Here is a 27890-nt window from a genome sequence, read left to right as displayed (position 1 = left end):
ACTAGTTACTGAAGAACTACCTGCTCCTTATGAGCCATTGTGTGAACTTCTTGGGGACAGTCCAATCGCTATGTAACTGCTGAAGGCCCAAGTATGTGTCCCCTAGATTAGCACAGTATGGAATCCTCCATGCACAAGTCTCCCATTGTTCTGTGCAGAATGGACGCTCAAACACCTCGATGGCATCATTTCCCACAACCCTTTGTATCTCAGTGGAATCCAGGGTCTGCACTGGAGGGGAATGGAAAGGGGTGGCGAGCTGCCAACAGGAGATGGCAGCAGTAGAGGGCCCTCTCCAGCACCATGGAGATTCCTTGGGAAAGACAATACAGCCATTTTCCACAGCCTCCCCCATGTTTTGGGGTCAGTCATAACCACAGGAAGTCTCTGTTAATACAGCTCTAGTGAAGCCATACTGCCAGGGAGCTTTTTTAATTAAAAAACTATTTTTTGCCCATGGATTGGAGGAGCTGCCAATAGCCAGCACCGGAAGGCTGACAAATATCCTTTTGTGCTGAAATGCACAAGTGCTTATTTCAAATCACAGACACAGATTTTTGAAATCTTCTCTCAGCTGCGGTTCAGATGGCTTCTGTACTATTTTCCCTCCCTTTGATAACAGTCCTTTGCACTTACACAGTACCTTACACCTGAAGGCCTGAAAGTACGGTAGAAAGGGGTTTTTTTTTTAGCTGAGTGTTAAGTAACTGTATCTGCAAAATTACTAAATTTATGATCTATAGAAACAAGAAATGGTCAGGCCAAATCTTAATAACTGTCTGTCTTCATACCCAGTCAAGAATGCGACTCCCATTATTTTAGTCACATGGGGTTCTTGCCATGCCTTAGTGGACACCACAAGAAAAACAAGCAAAATAATCACAATTACAGTATTAACTAGGAAAAAGAACAGGAGTACTTGTGGCACCTTAGAGACTAACAAATTTATTAGAGCATAAGCTTTCATGGGCTACAGCCCACTTCATCGGATGCATAGAATGGAACATATAGTAAAAAGATATATATATATACATACAGATAAGTTGGAAGTTGCCATACAAACTGTGAGAGGCTAATTAGTTAAGATGAGCTATTATCAGCAGGAGAAAAAAACTTGTGTAGTGATAATCAAGAAGGCCCATTTACACAGTTGACAAGAAGGTGTGAGGATACTTAACTTAGGGAAACAGATTCAGTATGTGTAATGACCCAGCCAGTCCCAGTCTCTATTCAAACCCAAGTTAATGGTATCTAGTTTGCATATTAATTTAAGCCCAGCAGTTTCTCATTGGAGTCTGTTTTTGAAGCTTTTCTGTTGCAAAATTGCCACCTTTAAATCTTTTACTGAGTGGCCAGAGAGGCTGAAGTGTTCTCCTACTGGTTATTGAATGTTATGATTCCTGATGTCAGATTTGTGTCCATTTATTCTTTTGCGTAGAGACTGTCCGGTTTGGCCAATGTACGTGGCAGAGGGGCATTGCTGGCACATGATGGCATATATCACATTGGTAGATCTGCAGGTGAACGAGCCCCTGATGGCACAGCTAATGTGATTAGGTCCTATGATGGTGTCACTTGAATAAATATGTGGACAGAGTTGGCATCGGGCTTTGTTGCAAGGATAGGTTCCTGGGTTAGTGTTTTTGTTGTGTGGTGTGTGGTTGCTGCAGAGTATTTGCTTCAAGTTGGGGGGCTGTCTGTAAGCGAGGTCTGGTCTGTCTCCCAAGATCTGTGAGCGTGAGGGATCATTTTTCAGGATAGGTTGTAAATCTGTGATGATGTGCTGGAGAGGTTTTAGTTGGGGGCTGAAGATGACAGCTAGTGGCGTTCTGTTATTTTCTTTGTTGGGCCTGTCCTGTAGTAGGTGACTTCTGGGTACCCTTCTGGCTCTGTCAATCTGTTTTTTCACTTCAGCAGGTGGGTATGGTAGTTTTAAGAATGCTTGATAGAGATCTTGTAGGTGTTTCCCTGTCTCTGTCTGAGGGATTGGAGCAAATGTGGTTGTATCTTAGAGCTTGGCTGCAGACAATGGATTGTGTGGTGTGTCCTGGATGGAAACTGGAGGCATGTAGGTAAGTATAGTGGTCAGTAGGTTTCCGGTATAGGGTGGTGTTTATGTGACCATCGCTTATTAGCACAGTAGTGACCAGGAAATGGACCGCTTGTGTGGATTGGTCTAGGCTGAGGTTGGTGGTGGGATGGAAATTGTTGAAATCATGGTGGAATTCCTCAAGGGCTTCTTTTCCATGGCTCCAGATGATGAAGATGTCATCAATGTAGCGCAAGTAGAGTTGGGGTGTTAGGGGACGAGAACTAAGGAAGCGTTGTTCCAAGTCAGCCATAAAAATGTTGGCATATTGTGGGGCCATGCAGGTACCCATAGCAGTGCCGCTGACTTGAGGGTATATACTGTCCCCAAATGTGAAATAGTTGTGGGTGAGGACAAAGTCACAAAGGTCAGCCACCAGGTTTGCCGTGACATTATCAGGGATACTGTTCCTGACAGCTTGTAGTCCATCTTTGTGTGGAATTTTGGTGTCTAGGAGTGACAAGGTGGGTGATGTAATATATTTTATTGGAACAAGCTTTTGAGCAACACAGTGCTCTTGTTCAGATCACAAAGCTCTGTATAGCTCAAAAGTCTGTCTCTTCCACCACAGAAGTTGGTCCAATACATTACCTCACCTGCCTTATCTCTGATTTTAATTGATTTTAATTAAGTCTTATGGAACTAGAGAAAGTATCTAAATTTAAATTCAATTACTTATAAGAAGTCATTCCAGGAACTGTCCTGCGACAGACATATTAATTAGCATTAAGAATCTTAATATTCTAATTAAATCCACTTTTCTCTCGGTTTACTGAGTTAGCTTATGTCTCCTTGTTAGGAATACAGTCTAAATCTTTTTGGTCTTAAAGAGAAGCTATTACTGTCTTAAATTACAATAGCATTTCAATGTCCCATTAAAATCATTACAAGAAAAAATTAAACCTAGTTCCTTGGCCATGCTTTGGCAAACTTCTTCTCACCCCTCACGTTGGGGTCTTGGTGACAACATTATGCTGCAGAAGTAGTGCTTCTGATGCAGTAAGTGGCTTCTTTGTCTTCTTGCTGTTGTTTGCTTAATTGAAGGAGATGAGATGAGCAGGCTGAGTTGAGCGTGTTGAGACATTCGTGATGTTGAAGTTGAGATGGGAGCAGTGTGCTGCTTTCTTAATTCAGAGAGGTTTATAATCTTATTTCATAATTCCACTGGAGGTGCAAGACTCCTCCTTTGGGGCATGGCTGGATTTCACCCTTTCATTGGTTGATGGATGGTACAGATAGCCTCTTTAGCTCATGAATATGCATTTTGTTAATGTAAATGCAACAAGAGTTGTAACTGTCTGTTTAGTAGAGGGAAATCTCAGAACATCTGTTAAATTTAGAGTTTTAATTCTTTCTCATATTCAGTCCATTTTCTGAAATACTCTTTAGTTTCATTAGGCTTTCATGAGAGTTGAGGTTTTGTTCATGTAAGTCCAAAACCCCTTGTATCATCTATAAAAGCAATTTATTAGCTTTCAAAATAGTTTCTTCAAACTTGAATAATTGTTAAATAAAGTCTTTTACACTTACACAATCAAATAAATTATTGTCCCTTCTCTTAATCTTTTGAGAGGGGGCTCTTGTCTTTTTAAGTTTGATAGGGAAGTTGCTTAAGCACTGCCAGATACATAATTAAATTCCCCAATTAACAACAATATTTTATATGCAAATGGCTTTTATATATTAGTAACCAGTGATAGGACCAAGTGACCTTGCTATATCTGTGCATAAAACATCTATCTATATTTATATAAACACAAAACTTTAGTAAATAAACATCTCAGAGCAGCTTAAGCTGTTTCTAAGCATTTAAGGAATAAATGATTTTCTACATTTCCCAACAATACCTGTTTTCCTTAAAGTTATGTAAAGATTTCAGAGTGTTTATAGAAGGAATCAATTTTTAATTAAAATATTCCTAGAATTCTTTGTATGAGTTTTAAACTGAAATTTTTCCTCTGTGAAGAGAGAAGGAGAAGAGAAGAGGCTCCAGCCTTGGTCTTTGTGGCATTGACCAACAAGGTGCTACACACCACTTCTCTCTCAAATCTGAGAAAAAGAACATCTTCATGTTTCTTGACAAGTGGGCGGTGCCTGGCTCTTTGACAGACATTCCTCATGGATGTTGCCCTGTTATCTAAATAGTTCCAAAAAGTGGGATCTACAATAACTTCACCCACAGTTCACAATTAAAAACTCCTATGCAACAAACTCTGCAAAAACAAAGCTGCTTGTGCCTGTCACTTATTGGGAGAAATCAGAGATTTCTTCTGTTTTTTTTTTAATTAGCCTGAACACTTTAACAAAACAATCAACTGAAAACATAAGTATATAAATTATTTTCTAAGCACCATGTGTATACAAGTACTTACAAATACTGCTATTTCTTCAAATTTAGTTAAGGTGTGGAAAAGTTTGTAACAACCTAACATGATATGAATAAATTATAACTTTAATAATAACCATTTTTGTGTCAATATTGACGTTTATCTCTCACAGTGGGTATTGCCCCTATTTTACCAGTGAGGAAACAGACAAAGGCCCAGATCCTCAAAGGTATTTAGGCACCTAACTCCCATTAGGTCTTTGTCTAAATCAGCGGCTCCCAACCTTTCCAGACTACTGTACCCCTTTCAGGAGTCTGATTTGCCTTGTGTACCGCCAAGTTTCACCTCACTTAAAAACTACTTGCTTACAAAATCTGATATAAAAATACAGAAGTGTCACAGCACACTATCACTGAAAAATTGCTTACTTTCTCGTTTTTACCATATCATTGTAAAATAAATCAGTTGGATTATAAGTATTGTACTTACATTTCAATGTATAGTATATGGTGTGGTATAAACAAGTCATTGTCTGTATGGAGTTTTAGTTTGTACTGACTTCACTAGTGCTTTTTATGTAGCCTGTTGTAAAACTAGGCAAACGTCTAGATGAGTTGATGTACCCCCCTGGAAGATCTCTGGTCCCCCCAGAGGTACGTGTACCCCTGGTTGAGAACCTCTGGTCTAAATGACTTACTCAAAGTCACAGACGGCTCAACTGTGTTTGTAAGGGCCGGCAACTGGGCTACAGTCCTTTCCTGAGCTCACCTGTACACAGGGGGTTCACAGATTATGCTGTGATGCAGACTTCTTCCTTCAGTACCAAGGGACCATGCTCTCATAACTTTCCCAACCCTTTGAGGACGTCTGTCCACAGGCATGCACTGAGGAGGCAATCTACGGTCCCTTGACTGCAATTATCCCTGGATTTCACACATGGCATGCAATGGCTGCAGAAACTCAGTGTAAGGAGCTGATGATATGAGCTTTGCCTCATTTTATAGGCTGTATTTACCAAAGCAGCTGCATGAAATCATCTTAATTTCCTAGGAGACTCTTTGCATATAAACCCAGATTTTTTCTATGATTTTGGCCAGTTAAATTGAGGGTCGTATTTTCACCCTTTCTGCTGGTGAAGGCACCAGAATCCAAGCTCAGGAACAGACACTGGGTATCCATGTGTGAATGGTTAGGCTACTCAGTAAATGTAATATGTGATTCATCTACCACTACACTTGCTCCTGCACTGAACTATGGGGAATGGGGGCATTTCCTTGCCTACAGCAGGTCTCCTTTTTTGTGGCTTGGGTTCTTAGAGGAGAGGTAGTGTTTCATTTCCTTTGGTTCTGGGTCTGATTGATAAATGACAGACAGTACGATGCATTAACAGGTTGTGGTCTTTACTGTCCTGGTACATACCTCACTGATACAATGAGCTCAGAGTTACCAGCTAGAATTGTAGCATCAGCAGAAATGGTGCTCATTTAAACCACCAGTGGAGAAAGGCTAGAGCCAGTGTGGGACTGACATGGGTCAAGCTGCTCACGACGTGATTTGCTGTATTTCAATTTAGCTTGACATTAGAAGTGAAAGAGCATATTAAAGAAAATCACCTAGTCCTTGTCAGCATCAGGAATGTTTGCATCAGAGGGTGGCAGTGACGCTGATGTAGCTGTAATAGAGCAGCACACCCTGATCTACCTGCACTCTATTGGAAGTGACATTTTGAGGAGGGCAGCTTGGTGACAACCCTGTTTTACGCTGGTGAAATGAGTCTACACGAGGGGTTTGCCCCAGTGGAGCTACATCTGTTAAGCTACAATGGTACAAAAACTCCCTGATGCAGACAAGACCTTAGACCAGAGATCGGCAAGTTTTGGCATGCGGCCTGTCGGGGAAATCCGCTGGCAGGCCGGGACGGTTTGTTTACCTGCAGCATCCGCAGGTTTGGCCGATGGCAGCTCCCACTGGCTGCGGTTCGCTGCTCCAGGCCAATGGGGGCTGCGGGAAGCAGCGGCCAGCACATTCCTCGGCCCGCGCCACTTCCCGCAGCCCCCATTGGCCTGGAGCGGCGAACCGCGGCCAGTGGGAGCTGCGGTCGGCCGAACCTGCGGACGCGGCAGGTAAACAAACCGTCCTGGCCACCTGCCAAGGTTGCTGATCCCTGCCTTAGACACTGTGGGCCAGGGCCTGGCAGGTGTTGAGCTCTCCCCGAGGCGCTGCGTGCCCTTGACTGAGGCTCGAAATAAGCTGGTACCAGCCTAGACAACACACTCCACCTTTCTGTAGATACTGTGTTGTTCTCCAGAATCTCAGGTTTCAGTCTTCTTCAAAGAAATCTCCACCTGGTGTGGCTGTGAAGAAAACCACAAAAAAGCGTCGCCCCCCCCGCCCCAGCACCCATGCACCTAGGGTGCGTGTCTCATTTTAGCGCTACAAGTGGGTAGCGCTTTAGAGATTCCGCTACTTATTCCGCCACACTCAAGAAGCCAGGCAGAGCCCATGGGTACACTCAAGCACAGCCAAGGTGGAGCCCAGCAGAGCAGACTGCTGCCTGAGCCTACTTCAAACATCTGCATCATCTCCCCGGGGCGGAGCCTGCTGTTGTCCACAAGATGCCTGGGCACAGCCTGCCGGTAGGGGCACAGCTGACTCCCACCACCCTCCCTTCCTCACTCTCAGCCGCCCCGCTACAGCCAGGGGAAGTGTGTGTGTGTGTGGGGGGGGGGGGGGGCCCGCACAATCACGCCGCGGGGGTGGGGCGTGGGCTCGGACAACGCCCCAGAAGAACGGCAGGGGCCCTGCCGCTTCCCCCGACCCCGCACCCCTTTCCCCGGGGGCGCTGTGTAGCGCGCCCACCCCCTTCTTCCCGGCGCTGGCCCCTGCACCGATGGGTCCCGGCCCCAAACTCTGCGTCCGAAGCGGAGCGTGTTGCCCGCACTTTGCAACCGGGGGCGGGGAGCTGCCCTGCCCCCCTAGCAACTGCTGACGAGGGCCGCGGGCATCTCCCCTGAGCCAGCGTGTGTGTGTGTGTGGGGGGGGGGGTAGGGGGAGGCGGGAGCTCCCCGCCCCCCACCATCGCTCCGCGGGCCCCCGCCTCTCCGGGGAGCGGCCGCGGTATCCCCGCAGGGGACGGAGGGGCGGCACCTGGCCGCCCAGGCGGCTCCTCCAGCCCGCTTCATAAGCGGGGAGGCTGCGGTGGCGCGGCTCAGCCCAGCTCGCGCTCCGGTCGCCGCCTCCTCTGCTGGCCATGGCGGGTCTGGCGCTGCTGCTTCTCCTGGCGGTAGGTGCGGGGGTGTCCGTGGGGGACAGGGCGCCCCGTGGTGGTTCGGGCACCGTGCGCTGGAAGAGGCTGGAGCTGTGCCCAGGCAGCGGATGCGGGAGCTGGGGAAGCTCCGGAGAAAGGCTCCGCAGCCTGCAGATGGGTCTCCCTTTCCCCCCGTGGAAAGGATACACGGAGTCTGCCTCGGCTTCCCCCGCACCGGTATGAGTTAATTCAGTGCCACCAGCAACCCCCCCACCCGGCATTAAACTCCCCCACTGTGGGAACGCCGCTTAGAGGGGGGAAGCCTTTGGAAATCAAAATCTTTGCCCTTGAAATTGTTTGCCTGTTAACCTACCTTCTTCAAAGATGTGCTGATCTCCAAGAGGTAGGCTTGGCAGAATTTGTTGGTTTTTTTGTTCAATAATTTCCTTTTAAAACATTTTGACTGTTAATCAATTTAAATTTTCATAGTTGTGGGAAGTTAAGGAGGGGCCAGACACTAATTATTTAATGACAGTAGATGAGATTCAAAAAGTTAAGGCTTTATAACCATTAAAACACAAGTTGACAACAGTATATGTCAAAATATACAAGGTAAATATCCTTAAATCAAATACTAGTACATTTTGAATCAGAATTTTTCTTACATTGGCTAGCTGTATATTTAAATGATCATGGATGGAAATGTGTCTGTTTGTGTAGGTACGGTGAACTCAACGTTTACCAACAAAAATCTAATCCTTCCAAGCCTACAAATGATCAATTCATCAACCACAGATTTCAGAGTAACAGCCGTGTTAGTCTGTATCCACAAAAAGGAGTACTTGTGGTACCTTAGAGACTAACAAATTTTTTTGAGCAGGTGCCACAAGTACTCCAATTCATCAGTGATATAGATAATGGCATAGAGAGTAAAGTTTGCCGCTGATACTAAGCTGTGGGGAGTTGTAAGTGCTCTGGAGGATAGGATTAAACTTCAAAATGATCTGGACAAACTGGAGAAATGGTCTGAAGTAAACAGGATGAAATTCAATAAGACAAATGCAAAGTACTCCACTTAGGAAGAATCAGTTGCACACATACCAAATGGGAAATGACTGCCTAGGAAGGAGTACTGCGGAAAGGGATCTGGGGTCATAGTGGATCACAAGCTAAATATGAGTGAACAGTGTAACGCTGTTGCAAAAAAAGCAATCATTTTGGGATGTATTAGCAGGAGTATTGTCAGCAAGACACGAGAAGTAATTCTTCAACTCTACTCTGTGCTAATTTGGCTTCAACTGGAGTATTGTGTCTAGTTCTGGGCACCACATTTCAGGAAAGATGTGGACAGATTGGAGAAGTCCAGAGAAGAGCAACAAAAATGATTAATGTCTAGAAAACATGACATATGAGGGAAGATTGAAAAAATTGGGTTTGTTTAGTCTGGAGAAGAGAAGACTGAGTGGGGACATAACAGTTTTCAAGTACGTAAAAGGTTGTTACAAGGAGGAGGGAGAAAAATTGTTCTCCTTAACCTCTGAGGATAGGACAAGAAGCAATGGGCTTAAATTGCAGCAAGGGTGGTTTAGGTTAGAAATTAGCAAAAACTTCCTGTCAGAGTGGTTAAGCACTGGAATAAATTGCCGACGGAGGTTGTGGCAGAACCACCCCGGGGGCGGAGGGGAGGCAAGTGGGGCAATTTGCCCCAGGCCCCGGGGCAATATACTATAGTATTGCAACTTTTTTTATGGAAGGGGCCCCCCAAATTGCTTTGCCCTAGGTCCCCTGAATCCTCTGGGTGGCACTGGGTTGTGGAAGCTCCATCACTGGGGATTTTAAAGAGCAGGTTGGACAAAAATCTGTCAGGGATAGTCTAAATAATACTTAGTCCTGCCTTGAGTGCAGGGGACTGGACTAGATGACCTCTCGAGGTCCCTTCCAGTTCTATGATTCTGTGAAATAGGTTCCTTTGTGCAAAACATAACCAAACAAGTTGGAAGGATATTGCTACAAGGTAAAACAATGGAAATAATACATAAAAAGTGTTGGTACCAATCTCAGTCCCCAGTTCTACAAAGAATTACTGTAAAGTATATGAATGGTCCCATTAAGTTGAGTGGAACTACAGCAGAACCTCAGGGTTACGAACACCAGAGTTACGAACCGACGGGTCAACAACATGCTTCACTTGGAACCGAAACTACACAATCAGGCAGCAGCAGAAATAAAAATTAAAAAAAGCAAATCTAGTACAGTACTGTGTTAAAGGTAAATGACTAAAAAAAAAAAGGGGGGAAAGTTAAAAAAAGATTTCACAAGGTAAGGAAACTGTTTCTGTGGTTGTTTCATTTAAATTAAGATAGCTAAAAGCCACATTTTCTTCTGCATAGTAAAGTTTCAAAGCTGTATTAAGTCAATATTCAGTTGTAAACTTTTGAAAGAACAACCATAACATTTTGTTCAGACTTACGAACATTTCAGAATTACGAACTACCTTCATTCCCGAAGTGTTCGTAACCCTGAGGTTCTACTGTAGTGACATGCTTGAAGTTAAGCATTTGTGAAAGTCTCTGCAGAATCAGGGCCTTATTTAAACACAAGTGCATGTAGGAGAACCCACAGAATGCGAAATCAGTTGATTATCAATTAGTAAATACATGCGTATTTCACACCTGTTCATTTATAAACTACTAGCATTAATAGAAAAAACAGTACAATTTAATAATTCATACTTAGAACTACTGTAAATATATATATATATTATATACTTGTACCAATTAGACAGACAACCTATATTTTTTATAATCTTCACATGTATATATACTGCCTATAATGCTGTTATAAAAATGCACTGATATAAATACTATAATTTCATTATCATACTATTTGGATAACATAAAGACTAGTATAAAATATACCCCTGTCTAAAAATAATAATGAAGTCCATTCCCTTTTTGTAGAACACTGATGCTAATACTTCTATACATATTTATGGTTTTGTGCTTGGAGTTCTTATTAGCTGATCCTGTGCAAGGTAACTGAAATAAGTTAGCTAGGTGTGTTGTTTTATATCTCCTTCTAAAGCATCTAGCATTGTCAGAGTTAGGACATCTGATTAGATGGACCAGTGGTCTAGTGTATTATTTTCTGGTGTTTAAAAATGTCTTCAGTGAAGTTTCTCAATTAAAAGTAGTTCAGCTATGCCCCAAATACTTGGCTCATGGGTTCAGGACCTTCAAATATGGTGGGTCAAATAATTCACAAGCTGTAGTTATTTTTACACTCTTCCTGGGCAGGGTTTCAGGGGATGCATCAATGACATGATGTTCTGTAACACTAGTGTTAGTCTTAATTTCATTAGTAGTGTCGGTGTAACCCCCATTTATTTTCTAATTTCATGGTGTAATTACAGCTGCTGTTTCTACTTGCTCTGAGTTGATATGGAAACGTTCCCAAACAAGGTGTTAGTATAGAGCCTTGAGTGACTGCAAAGTAGTAATTGTTATTTCATCACACTAGAGTGAGTGCAGGAAGTTAAAAGCCATGTCTGGTAGCTGTTTTGATGCTGGTGTAGAAGGCTTCATTAAGGGCAGACATTCCTGCATATACACACATCTCTCTCTCCCCCCATTAATTAGGGCAGACATTCCTGCATGTACACATACCCCCCACAGTTAGAAGCTCCTAGCCAATCCATATTGAGTTCTGTTGGGGTACAAAACTGGTGAACAGTTTGAGCACCAGTCAGATCCAGTCCAGCTCTGCAGGGAGAAGATAGAGCTGCCAAGGGTAACCCAGACCGAATCTGTGGGTTGGATCTCAGTGCAACAGAGCCCTGCTTGGATACACAATTGATATCCTTGGGTGCATATAGCCATGGATATAAAGCAGATATCTGCAGAGCTGCAGGGTTCTAGCGACAACGAGAGAGACCAGCAGGGCCATGGCCAGCGACCAGGCCAGGAACCATAGCAGTGAAAGCAGAAGTATGTTGGGCTGCCACTTGCAGAAGCCAGTACCCAGCTCGGTCAGCTCCTCCAGTGTGCCTGTCCCTTTTAAAATTACTGTGAGTGAATGTCTATTTGCATTGTAATGGATTTTCCAGAAGAGCAATTTGTTAAACAGTATTTAAGGTTCAAATCCTCATCTTTGAAGTCAAGGAAGCCCTGTTGTTGTATAGCCATGCAGGATCTGGGCTTGATTCTCTAGAGGGGGAAAGGTTTTTCCCTTTTTCTTCCCCTTGTAAGATTTTGTGAGAAACGATTGAATAGCTGTGTTACCTGAATATTTAAGAAATGGAGAGCTCTGCCAAATAACAGGACACAGCACTGGTGCTTACTGCAGAGCAAACTGATTGTTAAAGATGGCACCTGCTGAGGATGGGATCTGGAAGTGCTTCTCACAGCTTATCAGAAAATGTTTGGCAAATCTGTGGTGTGAAATCTATTAAATGCCACCCTACTCTGCGAGAGTGTCTGGAGTGGGTGGTAGTGAGGAATAATAATACAGATATATTCAGCAAACAGAGCAGAATTTCTAAGTCTTCTCTCAGAAGGAGCAGATACAGTAAGTCTGAGGGAAATGTTTACAGAGAAGGAAAGGCAGAAATTAAAGACCTGAGTCAATTAGGGCTTGGCTACACTTGCAAGTGAGAGTACGTTAAATCAGCTCCAGGAGCCATAACTCCTGAGGTGTCCACACTGGCAAGGCACTTAGAACGCCTGGATTCTGCAGCTGGAGCGCTCCTGGTAATCCACCTCCATGAGAAACAGAATGCTGTATATCTGCAAGTGTAGCCATAGCTTGAGTCTGTGTTGTAGAGTGAAAGGAAGGGTGTGGCTGGAACGATTATGGCTTTACCAGGCACAGATTGAGTTAAGGCCATATTCTGTTCCTGCTTGCTGAACACCTGAAGCCAGCACTTCTCAGGATTTGGTCCTGTTGAAACGGCAGAGAATGACTTGCCTGCGACATACACTGGAAGAGAGAGACAAATCAGCATGGTACGAAGTGGCTGTAGCTAAAAATAATGGGATGAAATGAAGAGGAGGGTAACCAGGGGAGCACATAGCTGAGCTGAACTTTACAAGATTGTGGAATAACTTCCCATAGAAAATGGTGAAAGCCCCATCCAGTTGGCCATATTGTTCAATCAGTTAATGAACAGCAATTGATATTAATAATGCATAGCACAATATAGCCCTGGGAGACACTTAAAATTAGCATGTGAAGCATTAGAATGTATACATTGGGGACCAATCCGGCATTCTCCCCAGGGGATAGACTAGATGACCTGATAACATGCCATGAAAGGGGGAACAATATTTCTCTGACAGGCGTTCACACCTTTGTATGGTGTTTAAGAGTGTGGACCTTGGAGTAATTTGGTTAATTTCAGTTGCAATAAAGCAGACCTTTGTGCCGATTGTGCTTAATGCCCTTTATAATAAAAACTTGGTCTTCCATGGAAAAGCTTGTTTGTGTTTGCAGATAACTAGTTCTACAGATTCCAGAGTAGCAGCCGTGTTAGTCTGTATTCACAAAAAGAAAAGGAGTACTTGTGGCACCTTAGAGACTAACAAATTTATTTGAGCATAAGCTTTTGTGAGCTACAGCTCACTTCATCGGATGCATAATATACTATTCTAAATAATGTACTTTCATATACTATTCTGATGTTCCCCTCTGGTGTTATCTGGACCGGTGATCTAGGTCACTCCAATCCTTGACATTGGGAGCCAGCCTTACCCTGCTCTGCTGTGAGAACCCGCATTCCTGGGCTGTTCACACACAGCCTCTGGCACGTAAGCTGCTCCCAGCTACTTGCAACTGAATGACACTAGCCAATATCTCTGGTCCCAGACACAACCCTAGGAACCTCCGTCTTGCAGTGTCCAGTTATGCCAGCTGGACGCTGCAAGCTTATATGAGTTCATCAGTTTAACAAAGAAATTGATACCTACCAGGCTTGTTATCCCAAGGGGAGCCTCTGACATGCTTTAAACCAAACACACTGCTTCAGGTAGAACAAACAAACGAATGTATTAACTATAAAGATTATAAGTCAAAGCATACCAAGTCAGATTTGGTCAAAAGAAATGAAGGGTTCTGTTATTTGTTCAGATGCAGAACTCTGCCGGCTACCAACTGGGACAGTTTCCTTAATCCCTGACCCTCCTGCCCCTGCGCCTGAGGGCATGTTGCCTTCTGCTGGAAAGGAGCTAGTCTCAGCCCCTCCCATACTTGAACAGGTGCCACAAGGAAAATAGCAGAACACCACTGGCCATCACTTACAACCTCCAGCTAAAACCTCTCCAGCACATTATCAACGATCTACAACCTATCCTGGAAAACTATCCCTCACTCTCCCAGACCTTTGGAGACAGGCCAGTCCTCGCTTACAAACAGCCCCCCAACCTGAAGCAAATACTCACCAGAAACTACACACCACACCACAGAAACACTAACCCAGGAACCAATCCCTGTAGCAAACCTCATTGCCTACTTTATCCCCATATCTACTCTAGCGACACCATCTGAGGACCCAACCACATCAGCCACACCATCAGAGGCTCATTCACCTGCACATCTACTAATGTTATATATGCCATCATGTGCCAGCAATGCCCCTCTTCCATGTGCATTGGCCAAACCGGACAGTCCCTACGAAAAAGAATAAATACACACAAATCGGACATCAGGAATGGTAACATACAAAAGCCAGTGGGAGAACACTTCAATCTTCCTGGACATTCAATAACAGATTTGAAAGTAGCTATACTTGAACAAAAAAACCTTCAGAAACAGACTTTCAAAGAGAAACAGCAGAACTAAAATTCATTTGCAAATTTAACACCATTAATTTGGGCTTGAATAGGGATTGGGAGTGGCTGGCTCATTACACAAGCAGCTTTGCCTCTCCTGGAATTGACACCTCCTCATCTATTGTTGGGAGTGGACTACATCCATCCTGATCAAATTGGCCCTGTCAACACCGGTTCTCCACTTGTGAGGTAACTCCTTTCTCTTCATGTGTCAGTATATTTATGTCTGCATCTGTAATTTTCACTCCATGCATCTGAAGAAGTGGGGTTTGTACCCACAAAAGCCTATGCTCAAATAATCTGTTAGTCTTTAAGGTGCCACCGGACTCCTTGTTGTTTTTGTGGATACAGACTAACATGGCTACCCCCTGATACTTGCTTCCCTGTGTTACAGAGTCACAGGAATCCTCACTCACCTCAGTGGTTTCTGAGATCCCCTGCCCCTTCTCTGGGCTCTCCTCTGGGACACATTTCTTTATGCTCCCTAGAGCGGGGTTAATCTCTGGTTCAGCTGCAACCTGCTGGCAGCTAACAACCTGGACAGTTCTCTCCCTGGCAGGCATAACACCCCCATCCCTTCCTGATGTGGTGTTGCCTCCAGTTGCAGTGCAGAAGTTGGTCTCAACCACCCTCCCAGCTGGAAGCACACTGCTTCCCTGTGTTATAGAGTCCTAGCAATCCTCACCCACCCAAGGTTTCTGAGATTCCTTGCCCCTTCTCTGGGCTCTCCCCTGGGACACATTTCTCTCTCTCCTTTTCTTCCATAGCCCTTCTGTGTGCAGCCTCTTCTTCTTTGAGCCTCATTTCTGCCTGCCACATTTGAAACTCGCGTGCCTTTGCCGTCTCTTCTGCCTCCAGTCTGGCCAGCTCTAGTTTTGTAGCAGCCTCACTGGTAGCCATTTTTCTGCTTTCTTGTGCTTATTTCCTTCACCGGAAATAAACAGAAAATAATAAAACTGTGACCTCCTCCTGACTGTTCTTAGCCACTGCACTTAAGACTCACTTAAAATCACAAATATCAGTGCTTAAAGCATGAACTTCACTTGGAGTAACAAGCCATACATACACCCTGCTTGCTGAGCCACTGTGACTTCCCCTCTGGTGTCATCTGGATGGGTGGTCTGCTAGGTCATTCCAATCCTTGACTCTGGGAGCCAGCCTTACCCTGCTCTGCTGTGAGAACCCGCATTCCTGGGCTGTTCACACACAGCCTCTGGCATGTAAGCTGCTCCCAGCTACTTGCAACCTAATGACACTAGCCAATATCTCTAGACCCAGACACAACCCTAGGAACCTCAGTCTTGAAGTGTCCAGTTAAGCCTGCTGGACGCTGCAAGCTTATATGAGTTCATCAGTTTAACAAAGAAATTGATACCTACCAGGCTTGTTATCCTACGGGGAGCCTCTGACATGCTTCAAACCAAATGCACGGCTTCAGGTAGAATAAACAAACAAATTTATTAACTATAAAGATAGATTTTAAGTGATTATAAGTCAAAGCATAAAGCATAAGTCAGATTTGGTCAAATGAAATACAAGCAAAACGCATTCTGAGCTGATCTTAACCCTTTCAATGCCCTTACAAACTTAGATGCTTCTCACCACAGGCTGGCTGGTTGCTCTTCAGCCAGGCTGTCCCCTTTGATCAGCACTTCAGTCGTTTGGTGTGATGTCTGTAGATGTAGGTGGAAGAGAGAAAGAGAGCATGGCAAATGTCTCTCCCATTTATCATGTCCTTTCTTCTCTCTTGGCTTTGCCCCCCCGCTCCCTTCAGCGTCAGGTGAGTTCCTCATCGCAGTTCCAAACTGACCAAAGGAAGGGAGGTGACTCTCTCGAGAGTCTAAGGGCTTGTCTACACCATGCAGCTTTTGGCATCAAGGCAGTGTTGACACAGCCTTGTCGCTAAAAGTCAGCATGGGTAAATGCTCTTTGTTGGTACTTCGTCGGCACTTTTGCCAACAAAATATTTCCAGCCCTGCGAGCTGTGTTAGCTTTGTTAGCAGGAGAGAGCTCCTGCCAACAAAGCTGCATTCACACGGTCACCTGTGTCAGCAAAACTTTTGTCTTTAGCAGGGAGGGCTTTTTTAAAGTACCCGTGAAAGACAAAAGTTTTCTCAATAACTTTGCAGTGTAGACATACCCTAACAGATTCTTTTGTTGCTGCCTAGGCCAGCATTTTTTGTTCCTGTGAGGCTGGGCTGGGTTTGCCCCATACCTGCCCAGATAAGATGTGAACTGCCTCTCTGCTCTTGGAGAGTTTTTGTCTGGGCTTGCTTTGAGCCATAAGGATACATTTTCAGCCTCATAACTATATACATGAAATTATAACCCATAACATAACTATAACATCACTGTAACGACAATGCTCAGTACATGTTGAGGCTTCTGAAGACACCCAACATGACACTTTGCATTGGATACCACTCAGTCATTTTACAAGAATGAACATGGGGGTGCTGGGCGTTCCCCCGAGGTACAGAGTGTCACAACTCTAGAGACAGAAAGCTCTCAAAAGGATGGGCTTTCTTTTCTGGTCATAAACTGCACTCACAACACTTAATCCACAATTACATTGCAGTTGCAAATCAAGTAGTTTAGTGGCCTTGACTGCCTCTGCAAATAATTTTGCAGGCACAGAATTAAAATTTCCAGTTTTGTGGGTACAGATTACATCTGGAAAATGGAGCCTAAGTCTCAGCTTTGTTGAAAACATACCCCCACTTGTGAGCTCAACATTGAAAATGCCACAGCTGTGAAACTTGTTTTGTGGAACTGCTTTCCTTTAATTTGCAAAGGAGCCCAAGGGAGTTAGAAAGCTATTGAAATTCCAGGGGAGTTGGGGTCATGACTCCCTTAGTCTCCATTGAAAATCTCAACTGCAGACCAAATAGAGTGGGATTTTCAAAATTGTTCAGGGCTGGTGTTGTTGTTCTCCCAACAATACTGACATCAGTGGGAAGAGAGTTGAACCACCCCTGAGTGCTTTTGAAAATCCTACCTAATAAGTCCTTGTTTTAGGACCTAACACTTTAAGCCATAAAAGTCAACAAGCTCACTCTTTAAGCAAAGAAATAATTGACCACTTGCTTGCGTAAGAGTACCCTGTCCTATGGCAATTATCCTTTTAGGTTAAGTACTGGTATATTGTAGGACTGCGTATCAAAATATTAGTATTTCCTAGTCTTCATTTGGATTTGAAAAAAAACACACATTTATGGGGTCAGGTGTGAAGCAACATTACTAAAAGAAGATAAACAAATTTATGATACTAGCAACTTTTAGTAAGCTCTGGAGAGTAAAGAAACAGAATCCACTATAAATCAAACTCTGTTTTATACTTCACAATTTGGGAAATGCTTGATCAGAACTCCTCTTAGAGTCAGATGTCTTTTGGTTCCTTTTTCTGTCTGAAAAGGCGATGTACTTTCTGTTGGGTAAGTACAATATTACATAAGTCTCACAGACATTTTATAATTAGCCATCTCCCTAATTAAAACCATTTTGTTTTATAAGGTTACTGCTGCTGGCGACACCTCTCTTGAAAAGGACAGTGTCAGTCTAATAAAGACCATCCACAAGACAAGCAGCAAGGTTTGTTAATCTACTAATTTACTTAATAAATAATGTATTTACAATTGGGAGTAGAGTGTAAATTTTTAGGATTTGCAATGCTAGTCTTGGGCTTGCAAGAAATCAACATGATGTGAAAAGACAAGGAAGAATTAGTTGCATTATTAAAAGGCCAGGTCACACTCTTTGGTGAACCCTTTATGCTTGGTTTCAGAGTAACAGCCGTGTTAGTCTGTATTCGCAAAAAGAAAAGGAGTACTTGTGGCACCTTAGAGACTAACCAATTTATTTGAGCATAAGCTTTCGTGAGCTACAGCTCACTTCATCAGATGCATATCGTGGAAATATGCATATAGTGATGCAAGTAGAAATCATTTCTTGCCAATACTGCACTTATGGGAGGGACACAAAGGGGCGCACATGACCTCCCCACGTGAGCCTCTATGTGACTCCTCCCAGCCTGGGACCCCCACCCTCTCTCTGTCCCCTCTGACACCCCCCTTACCTGTCTAAAATTTTACAACTGCATCTGTTAAACAGTTCTGTTGAAAACTTTAATGATTTTAAAATATTAGATTTATACTCCGACTTCTTACATTTATAAAATAGTTTAATCATAAAAACAAAATCTGCAATTCACAATCTATTGAGAGAGTCATCTCCCACTTTTGTGACCTGAATACATTGTTATACCAACAGGGGCTGGATCTTTATCTGTCAGACAATCTTCGTCCTCTACGGCGTACAAAAAGGAGATGGATTATAACCACCTTTGAACTTGAAGAGGAGGACAAAGAACCATTCCCCAAACTTGTTGGAGAGGTAAAACAAAAGCTCTTAGCAAGGATATTCCTACTTTCCTCTATAGAATACATTCCATTGGAGATTGGGGCCTCCAATGTAATGGGGTGTAGAGGCTGCCACTCTTCCACTGTGGAGCATGATTGGTCCTCATTCGAGAGACTGGTACCTTCCTTCCACACCACATAAGATAGAAACATAAGAATTGCCACAGCAGGTTGGACGAGTGGTCCATCTAGGCCAGTATTCCTTCCCTGACAGTGATCATCCCCAGCTGCTTCAGAGGAAGAGAAGAAACCCATGGAAAACTCAGGAAAAAGTATCCATAGGAGTTGTTTCTTCCTATGAATTAGCGTTAAGTACATTAGAGTTTACATGGAGGAGAAAGTCCAATAGAAAACTAAAGTCTTTGTCTGTTCCTTATTTGATTAACATTTTGGTCTTTTTTAAAAAAAATTGTTTCTAATTCATGATAGGACATTGCCTCTCATTCCATGGCTACTTAGTCTCCTTAATAGCCTTTTGAAGGGATTTTGTCAAAGACTTTTTGAACGTCCAACTGGTTCTCCTTTATCTGCTGTTTTTTTTTTTTCTGGACACACTAAAAGAATTGTGGTAGAGAGGTTTGATATTCCTTTACAGAAGCGGTGCTGGTTTGTCCCTGTTGTATCATGTTCATCTAGGCATTTTTTATAGTATTCATCTATTTTTAATTGTATTTTCAACAAGAGTACTTGATAATGAAGTAAGGTTCACTAGTCTGTAATTCTCAGGTTCTCAGAGTGATCATATCTTAAAGATAGGCATAACTTTTTGCTGTCCTCAGTATCTGCTTTTACAGTTGCTGCTTTTGATGAGTGATAATAGAATTTTGGTAACAGCTCATACCCTTTGTTCTTCAGTTCCTTCAGAACACTTGCGTCCAAGTTAACTGGGTCTGGGGATTTGTTGTTCTTTAATTTATGAGTTTGTCCTTGCTCTTAATATATTAGGGTCCAATCCAGCTGGCTTTCTATTAATTTCAATAGGATTTGGATCAAACCCTTAATTACAAAGGCTCCATAATTACTTTGAAGATCTCCCACTTCTGGTAAAAAATGCTTCTTTTCAAAAATTGGCATCACAATTTGAATTAACATAGTAGCTAGAAACATCCAATGATATTTACTCTCCCAGAATGTAGAGTCATATAACCATGACTACAGAAATGTACCAGATCAATATGTTGTCCTGAACTTTTAGCAGTATTTCTTTAAAACCTTTGAATCCTGGTGCTGAAACTTAATCCTTATGATACAGTTAGCATTTCACTAATACTCCATTTCTTTTGTAGCTGTTCAACAATGTGTCATATAATATGTCCATACGATATTTAATCAGTGGACCTGGTGTAAATGAATCTCCTGAGGTTGGGTTGTTTTCTATAGGAGACGATGCCAAAGGACATGTGTACGTACATCGTACCGTTGACAGAGAGAACACCCCCTATTTTAAGGTAAATAGAGTTTAGAAGAACAGTTAAGCATATGGCAACTCTAAATTACTCTCCTAGTGCTAAATGTTTCATGTGAAGGCGAAAATCCAGTAGTAAATTCAAGTCTGTATTTGTTTGTTACTTTCTAGCTTAACACTTATGATAATAAATATCATAAGAGTTACCATAAATATGTCAATAAATATCTGCATGGCCAATGATCTCCATAAAATTGCTTAAATTATCTAAACATTGATCAGTGTCATTGTCTAGCCTTTGTGTCATGCTTGAAGTTCTGCAAACCCAGAATTTTACTCCTTGCATAGCTACAGTGGCATTGCTATGAAGCAGCATAAGCAGTTCTAAGGAAGCATGGCTGAACAAACATCCTGAAGTCTAAGGTTCTTGTTGTACACCTCATGATAAATATCAATTCTAGCAGCAAAGTATGAGTTGTAAAACCATAAACTATTGGCCTGTAGTACAATCCTATTGCACTGTTACTGTTTCTGGAAGCAAATTTTTGCTGATGTATAAAGGAAGTCAGTGATGAGCTGCCAAAATCTTAACAACCGGTTCCCTCTTCACCCCTCAAGGGGCTCGTGGCCCACCCCCGCCCCCCGGGACTCCTGCCCCATCCAACCTCCCGAGTTCCTTGACACCCCCCACCCCGGGACCCCTGCCCCATCTACCCCCCGTCTCGTCCCCTGACTGCCCCCATAACTGGGCAGGAGGGTCTCGTGGGCCACCGTAGTGGGTGCCCACCCTGGCCCTAAGAGCCAGGGACCTGCCAGGGGGCGAGGTGGGGAGTCCCAGGAAGCATCCGGCAGGTCCCTCTGGCTCCTAGGGGTGGGATAGCATAACTGGGGGGGAGCAGAGGGAGCAGCTGCTCTCCCGACTGATCACATCAAAAGTGGCGCCTTAGGCACTGACTTTGTGGGTGCTCTGGGGCTGGAGCACCCACGGGGAAAATCTGGTGGGTGCAGAGCCCCCACTGGCAGCTCTCTGCCCCATGCCTGGCCCCTGCTTACCTCTGCTCCGCCTTCTCCTCCTCCCCTGAACGCGCTGCCCTGCTCTGCTTCTTCACTCCCCTGGCTTCCCGCGAGAAAGCTGTTCGCGCAGGAAGCCGGGGAGGGCTGAGACGCCAGTGTTGCGCTCAGGTCCAGGGTGGCAGAGGTGAGCTGGGGCGGGGAGCAGTTCCCCTTGCCCCCCCTTCCCCCCCTGCTGCGGTGCAGGCGGCCCTCCTCGCACCCCCCGCCCCAGCTCACCTCTGCTCTGCCTCCGCCTCCCTGGGCCTGAGCGTGAAGCTGCCACTTGCTTCTCAGCCCTCCCAGGCTTCCCGCGTGAACAGCTGATTCGCGGGAAGCTGTGGGGGTGGAGAAGCGGGACAGCGCTTTCAGGGGAGCAGGCGGAGGTGAGCTGGGGCCGGGCGTGGGGCGGGGAGCTGCTGGTGGGTGCTCTGCACCCAACAAATTTTCTCCGTGGGTGCTCCAGCCCCGGAGCACCCACAGAGTCGGTGCCTAAGGTGCCACTTTTGGCCGGTTGTTAAATTTAGAAGCCCTTTTAGAATTGGTTGTCCCGGGCTTCTAAATTTAACAACCAGTTCCAGGGAACTGGTGCAAACCAGCTCCAGCTCACCACTGAAGGAAGAATTGATACTGGTCAACAGAAAATTCCTTCTCCACTTGTATGCAGATGTCAGAGCTCAGTGTTTAGGTACCATAACCAAAGGATGGCCTCTGTATGCAGGGAGGCTAGGCATTGTGAACCACCCTCCAGATGTAGAGTTGGGCCCTCTTCTACCACATGAGTTATTGTCTGGAGTGCTGCCCCATAAGCACAGTGTGGAGAGGAACCCAGGCCAAGCTGGTGCATAGTTGCAGCAACTCTGAATGGGCCAGAAAGAAGCCTGCCAAGCCTGGTCCACAATCTACACCATTTCTAACATTCATAAACCAGTTGGAGAACACTTCAATCTCTCTGGTCACTCGATGTCTGATCTCAAAGTGACTATCCTTCAACAAAAAAACTTCGAAAACAGACTCCAATGAGAGACTGCTGAATTGGAATTAAATTTGCAAATTGGATACAATTAACTTAGGCTTGAATAGAGACTGGGAATGGTTGATTCAGTATAAAAAGCAACCTATTTCCCCTTGTTTATTCCTGTGCAATTCTGATGGCTAACTTTGTTTCTGTATTGATATCCATTACTCAGATACGTTTTGATGTTGCACATAGAGTGACTGGGAAGATAGTGGACAGATCTTTAATTTTCATTATTAAGATTAAAGACATTAATGATAATGCACCCAAGTTTCCCAAGGAGGAATTTAACATTACTATAAAAGAAAACCACAATACAGGTAAGTGCTATCTAAAGAAGCAATTTTTAGTGGCTTGTGGGTTTTTTTCCTCATCTATAGTTTTTATTCCAATATACATTGGTTTAGGGATCGAAGGAACAATTTTCCATTTCTGTTGGAATCATAAGTAATGTACAGACAGGTCCAAATTTTGTAATCACCTAATAACAGGTACCTACAGACTATCATTATCACATTGCCTTCAGTACCATGGTACATGCTGTTGTTTTCAGGCTTGGGCCCTATAGTAATCCCTTTGCTACTATCACCTCTGATTGCAGTATGGCAATCGGATTTAAGTCTTACCTAAAGGAAGAATTGGTCTGAAATCAGTTTCTTGTAAAGAATGCAGCAAAAAAGGGAATGCAGTTTGGGGAGTCATTTTTATCATGCAGCTTAAATGGTGTTGCAAAGCTTGAGGCTTAAAGTCAGCTATTTTCCTAGACCAGAGAAGGTTCATAATGAAAGCCCTGCATGAAGTGTCTTAGTTTGCATCTGAGAAGCTATAATGCCAAAGTTATTGTCTACATTAACTTTAAATACACAATGGTAGCACATTATACATAAACACCAAATATCTTTAGCAAAACCTCCAGAGTCCTTGGGTCTGGTACCTTTTTATCAGTCAAAACTTGCACAAAATTGTAGAGAACTTAAAGAGATGGGAAGTAGACAGGGCCAGCTCCAACCTGGAAATAAAAATCCCAGGTCGTACACTGCTGATGTCAATGGCAAAATTCACATTGATTAGTGGGAACAGGTTTAGATCCTTTGTACATAATTCCAATATCCCTTATCTCCATATGTTACACAGTCATTTTCAGCAGTAGAGCTTTCAGTGTTCCTGGCAGGCATTTAGTGGGCTAACTTCTGCTGTAGGACTTGGAAGCTGATAGGGCCCTGCTCCTTACAGGAGGTGCTGAGCATGTTGGAGGATTGGACCCTTTCATCCTTACAGATAAGAACATAAAAGCTGCCATACTGGGTGATATGATGGTCCACCTTGCCCAGTATCATTTCTCTGATAGTGGCCTGTACCAGAGCTTCAGGGGCAATGAAGAGAACAGGATAATTATGGAGTGATCCATCGTGTCTTTCATTCTTGGATTTGGGTAGTCAGAAATTTAAGGTCATCTTGAGTATGGGGTTACATTTCTGACCATCTTGCCAAATAGCCATTGACGGACATATCCTCCATGAACTTATGCAGTTCTTTTTGAACCATGTTATACTTTTGGCTATCAGAACATCCCATGGCAATGAGTTCCACTGGTTAGTTGTGCATTATGTGAAGAAGTACTTCCTCTTGTTTGCATTAAATCTGCTGCTTATTAACTTCATCAGGTGACCCCTGGTTTTTGTGTTGTTTGAAAGGATAAATAACACTTCTCTATTCACTCCTTCCACGCCATTTCTGATTTTATAGATCTCTATCATCCTCCCTCAGTCATCTCTTTTCAAAGCTAAGCAGCCCTAATATTTGTAGTTTTTTCCTTGCATGGAAGCCATCTCTGAACCTTTTCCAGTTCCACTAATGAACCAGATGATAAACAAAAAACAGAATGCGGTGTGCTTGGAAAGAACAGTGATGTGAACACACAGTGCGAGGCTGGCTGGCAGCACTGCTAGGTTAGAAACTAATGAATGTTTTGTAAAGAAATACAGAAATTCAATAAATATCTTTATAGTATAGATCTCTCCTTCAAATTTGTGTCCCTAAATGAGCTAGAGTAATTATAACAGCGGGAGAGGAGGCAGGAGCTGCAGAGGGAGAGAAACATAAGTGGCAAATCTCAGTCCAAATGTGGAGAGAATTTGTGGAGGCACAGAGGAGTCTAGTGGATATGCAGAAGGCCTGGGGTAATGAGGGGAGAGGGGAAGTAGTAGAGAGGGATAAAGGTCATTAGGTCCAAGCACATCCCTGTCAGTAGTGAGCTCGTGTAATAAATGCTTCAATTCGTCATCCTAGATGAGCCAGTTTTCCAAGTGACAGCCCTTGACAAAGATGAAGAAGACACGGCTAATTCTCGGGTGACCTATTCTCTTACTACACAGACACCCAATCTGAAAGAGCCCAGATTTAACATCGATCCTACCAGTGGTTTGATAGTGATTTCAGGATGCTTGGATTATCAGGTGAAGTACATAATATGATATATACTTGCCATGTGTAAATTTAGGTTCATATAGGAATCTGTGGAGTAGGGAGAGATTCACAAGTATAAATAGTTTAAAGGATCAATTTTGTAGCAATGACCAGACACTTTTTCCTAACCTATATTTTGGAAGTTAATTAACTTGTTTTTCAGACTGCCAGCTCTTTCAAACTTCTGATCAAAGCCAGAGACCATGGTACCCCACAAATGTCATCTCCTGCAACAGTTAACATTGCCATTGAAGATACAAACAACCACCTGCCTGTGTTTACCAAGGAAAATGTAAGGAAAAAGGGCAGCTACTTTACTGAACCATTCCAAGATGAGGAAATTTCAATCCTGCCAGGTGCCGAATACGCTCAATGGCAAATTAAGAGTGCTTGGCACCTTGCAAGATCAAGCTAAAGTATATATGGATGTGGGTTATTAACACAACAGCACTAAGATTTGGGGGTTGTGATGGATACTCAGCTGAACATGAGTTCCTAGTGCGACACTGTGGCCAAAAAAGCTAATGACATGCATAAACAGGGGAATCTCGAGTTGGAGTAGAGAGATTATTTTGCCTCTATATTTGGCAATGTGTTACTGCTGCCTGAATACTGTATCCAGTTCTGGTGCCCACAGTTCAAAAAGGATGTTGATAGATTGGAGTGGGTTCAGAGAAGAGCCATGACAATGATTAAAAGCTTAGAAAACCAGCCTTTAGTGATAGACTTAAGGAGCTCAATCTATTTGGCTTATCAAAGAGAAGGTTAAGGGGTGATTTGATTACATTCTATAAGTATCTATCTGAGGTAACACGTATATAATAATGGAGTCTTTAGTCTAGCAGAGAAAGGGATGATACGGCTGGAAGTTAAAGCTAGATAAATGCAGACTGGAAATAAGGCATACATTTTTATTGATGAGAGTAACTAAGCATTGGAACAATTCACTCCATTACTGACAATTTTTAAATCAAGATCAGATGTTTTTCTAAAAGATCTGCTCTAGGAATTATTTTGGGCCTGTTATATAGGAGGTCAGACTAGATGATCAGAATGGTCCCTTCTGGCCTCGGCATCTATGAATGGCAATAGAAATCTCATAAGTGTTGACAGGAAGACAATTGACAGGATGTCATCAATTTCAATGGATTCCCGTGTACTGATATTGGCTCCTCTAAAAGTTTTTGTGCCATTTCTGTAATTAGGTGCTATTAAAACAGAATTTACATGTTGTAGAAAAGTGGACTCACTGCTGTCACGCCCTCTTTTGGCTGGGCATGGCATAGCGGGCTCTCCTCATCTGTTACCCCTTACCAACAGCCTCTCCGACCCTGCAGCAGTCTGAGTCTTCTTGTGACTCAGCCCTCTGGCCAGGCCACATTTAGTCCCATGCCTTCTGGAGTAACAGAAAGTCTGATAAACAACGGAGCGGCAGCCTCAAGCCAAGTCTCCGTCCCAAGTCCTAACAAAGTAGTCCTTCCACACGTGGTCTCCAGGACCTTTTCTGGGGGCCAGTGTGAAACCAAGACCCTCCTTCCTCTCTGGGTTCAAGTCTAGGGACCCTGAAGAAAGCAGCCAAGCTCCATCTACTCAGATTCCTTGCTGCTTCCCCAGGACCACTTCCAATCTTAGCCTGTCCACAGACTTTTCCCACCAGCCCCTTTCTGCGCTCACTGTGCACTTGCATGCCTCTCAGGCACCCGCTTCTTTCAGGGCTGTGGCTTGTAGGATTCTTCCCTGGAGTTCTTCACCAAATCCCAAACCAAAAGTACATTCTGACTCACTTCCATCTCTCCCAGGCTTGAACGTTCGTCCTTCACAGGTCTTCCCTGGTACTTTACTTTTCAGCTGAACACTGACACCCCAGCGCTGCCTCCCAGGAATCTTGCCTCCATTTTGAGATGCACCACACAGACTAACTCCCCTCCTGCAGCTTTTCCCAATTCTCCTCTCTCCTGACTTCTATCAAACCATTCTCAGAGAGCAGGAACTCCCAGCCTCCTCTCTCCTGGCTCTCCCTCTGAGTTTTCTCAGTCCTGACTCTTTTCCAGGTGGATCTGCTAATTGACCTACTTAGCACCCCTCTTGGTTCCAGCTCCCAGGCTCTTGTTAATCCACTCAGTGCCAGTGTGGGGTTTACATTCTCAAATGCATGTTATAGAGTCAATTAATTTTAATATAGCCAAGAACCGGAAATGTTGATTGTGAACTGCTTACATAAAACAATTCTGGTTGTGATCCATAATGCCTTGTACCCCTGGCTACTTATGAACCCTCTGTATATCCCATTGTAGTAGTTAAGTTTTGCCAAGTTGTTTCTACTGTCAGTTCAGAGGATAAAACTCTCTCTAGTACCAGCAGCAGGGTGCTCTCAGGAGGGGGCTTGCTATGACAGTGGGGCCAATGAACCAAGCTTGCCTAAAGGAAAGTGACTGTTAAAAGGGCTATGGATTAATGAACAATTACCTTAGAATTCTGGAAAAGAGCTCAAACTTATGGCCAGAGTTAGTCTGAGGAAGATCTGATGTGTGATGAGAACCTTGTTTGTGAACTGGACGTGTTGATATGTATCTAGGCTGGTTTCTGAGTAAAGATTATTTTAGGTAGACGTAGTTCCTGGAAGACTCTGGAAGGAGCATAGTGCACAGCCTAGCCTGAGGGCTTTATAAAAAACCCAGAGTGATTTTGAGGAGAGTGGGGCCAGTTTGGGTGCTTATTGTTTTGTTTCAGAATCAGGATCTTCCCTTTCCTTTGTTTTTTTTTCTTCTTTCTTTCTGCTGAGTTACGAGTTTTACCAGGCTGATTACAACCTACTGGCATGCAGGCTCAATGTTATTTGTGTTTAACAATGCATCCTCCACTGTTGTGGATCTGGAAAGCATCAAATGTGTTCTCTGCTGGACCTGAGGCTGGGAGAGAGGCTACCCCGTCCAAGAACTAAGGAAGTCCAGAATTCTTCTCCTGAAGCAGGCTTCCTGCCCTCTAAGGGACCAGAAATACTCTTCTGCTTGAGAAGAAGCCATGACTTTAGTCTGAGCTGACAGTA

General features: G+C 43.8%; 1 protein-coding gene across 1 annotated transcript in view; it reads left to right on the top strand.

Annotated features, from left to right (window-relative positions):
* The first annotated feature begins 7666 nt into the window (after window positions 1-7666).
* CDH26 (cadherin 26) overlaps window positions 7667-27890 on the top strand; it is a 35486-nt gene continuing 15262 nt past the window's right edge. The window contains exons 1-7 of the mRNA XM_073309521.1: window positions 7667-7699; window positions 18001-18078; window positions 18757-18879; window positions 20192-20353; window positions 22551-22698; window positions 24668-24834; window positions 25008-25136. Coding sequence (XP_073165622.1) covers window positions 7667-7699; window positions 18001-18078; window positions 18757-18879; window positions 20192-20353; window positions 22551-22698; window positions 24668-24834; window positions 25008-25136 — 840 coding nt within the window. The remainder of the gene's footprint in view (window positions 7700-18000; window positions 18079-18756; window positions 18880-20191; window positions 20354-22550; window positions 22699-24667; window positions 24835-25007; window positions 25137-27890) is intronic.

Source organism: Lepidochelys kempii, chromosome 13 (assembly GCF_965140265.1).
Source record: "Lepidochelys kempii isolate rLepKem1 chromosome 13, rLepKem1.hap2, whole genome shotgun sequence".
Lineage (NCBI taxonomy): Eukaryota > Metazoa > Chordata > Testudines > Cheloniidae > Lepidochelys > Lepidochelys kempii.
This window is presented reverse-complemented; position numbering and strand designations above follow the sequence as displayed.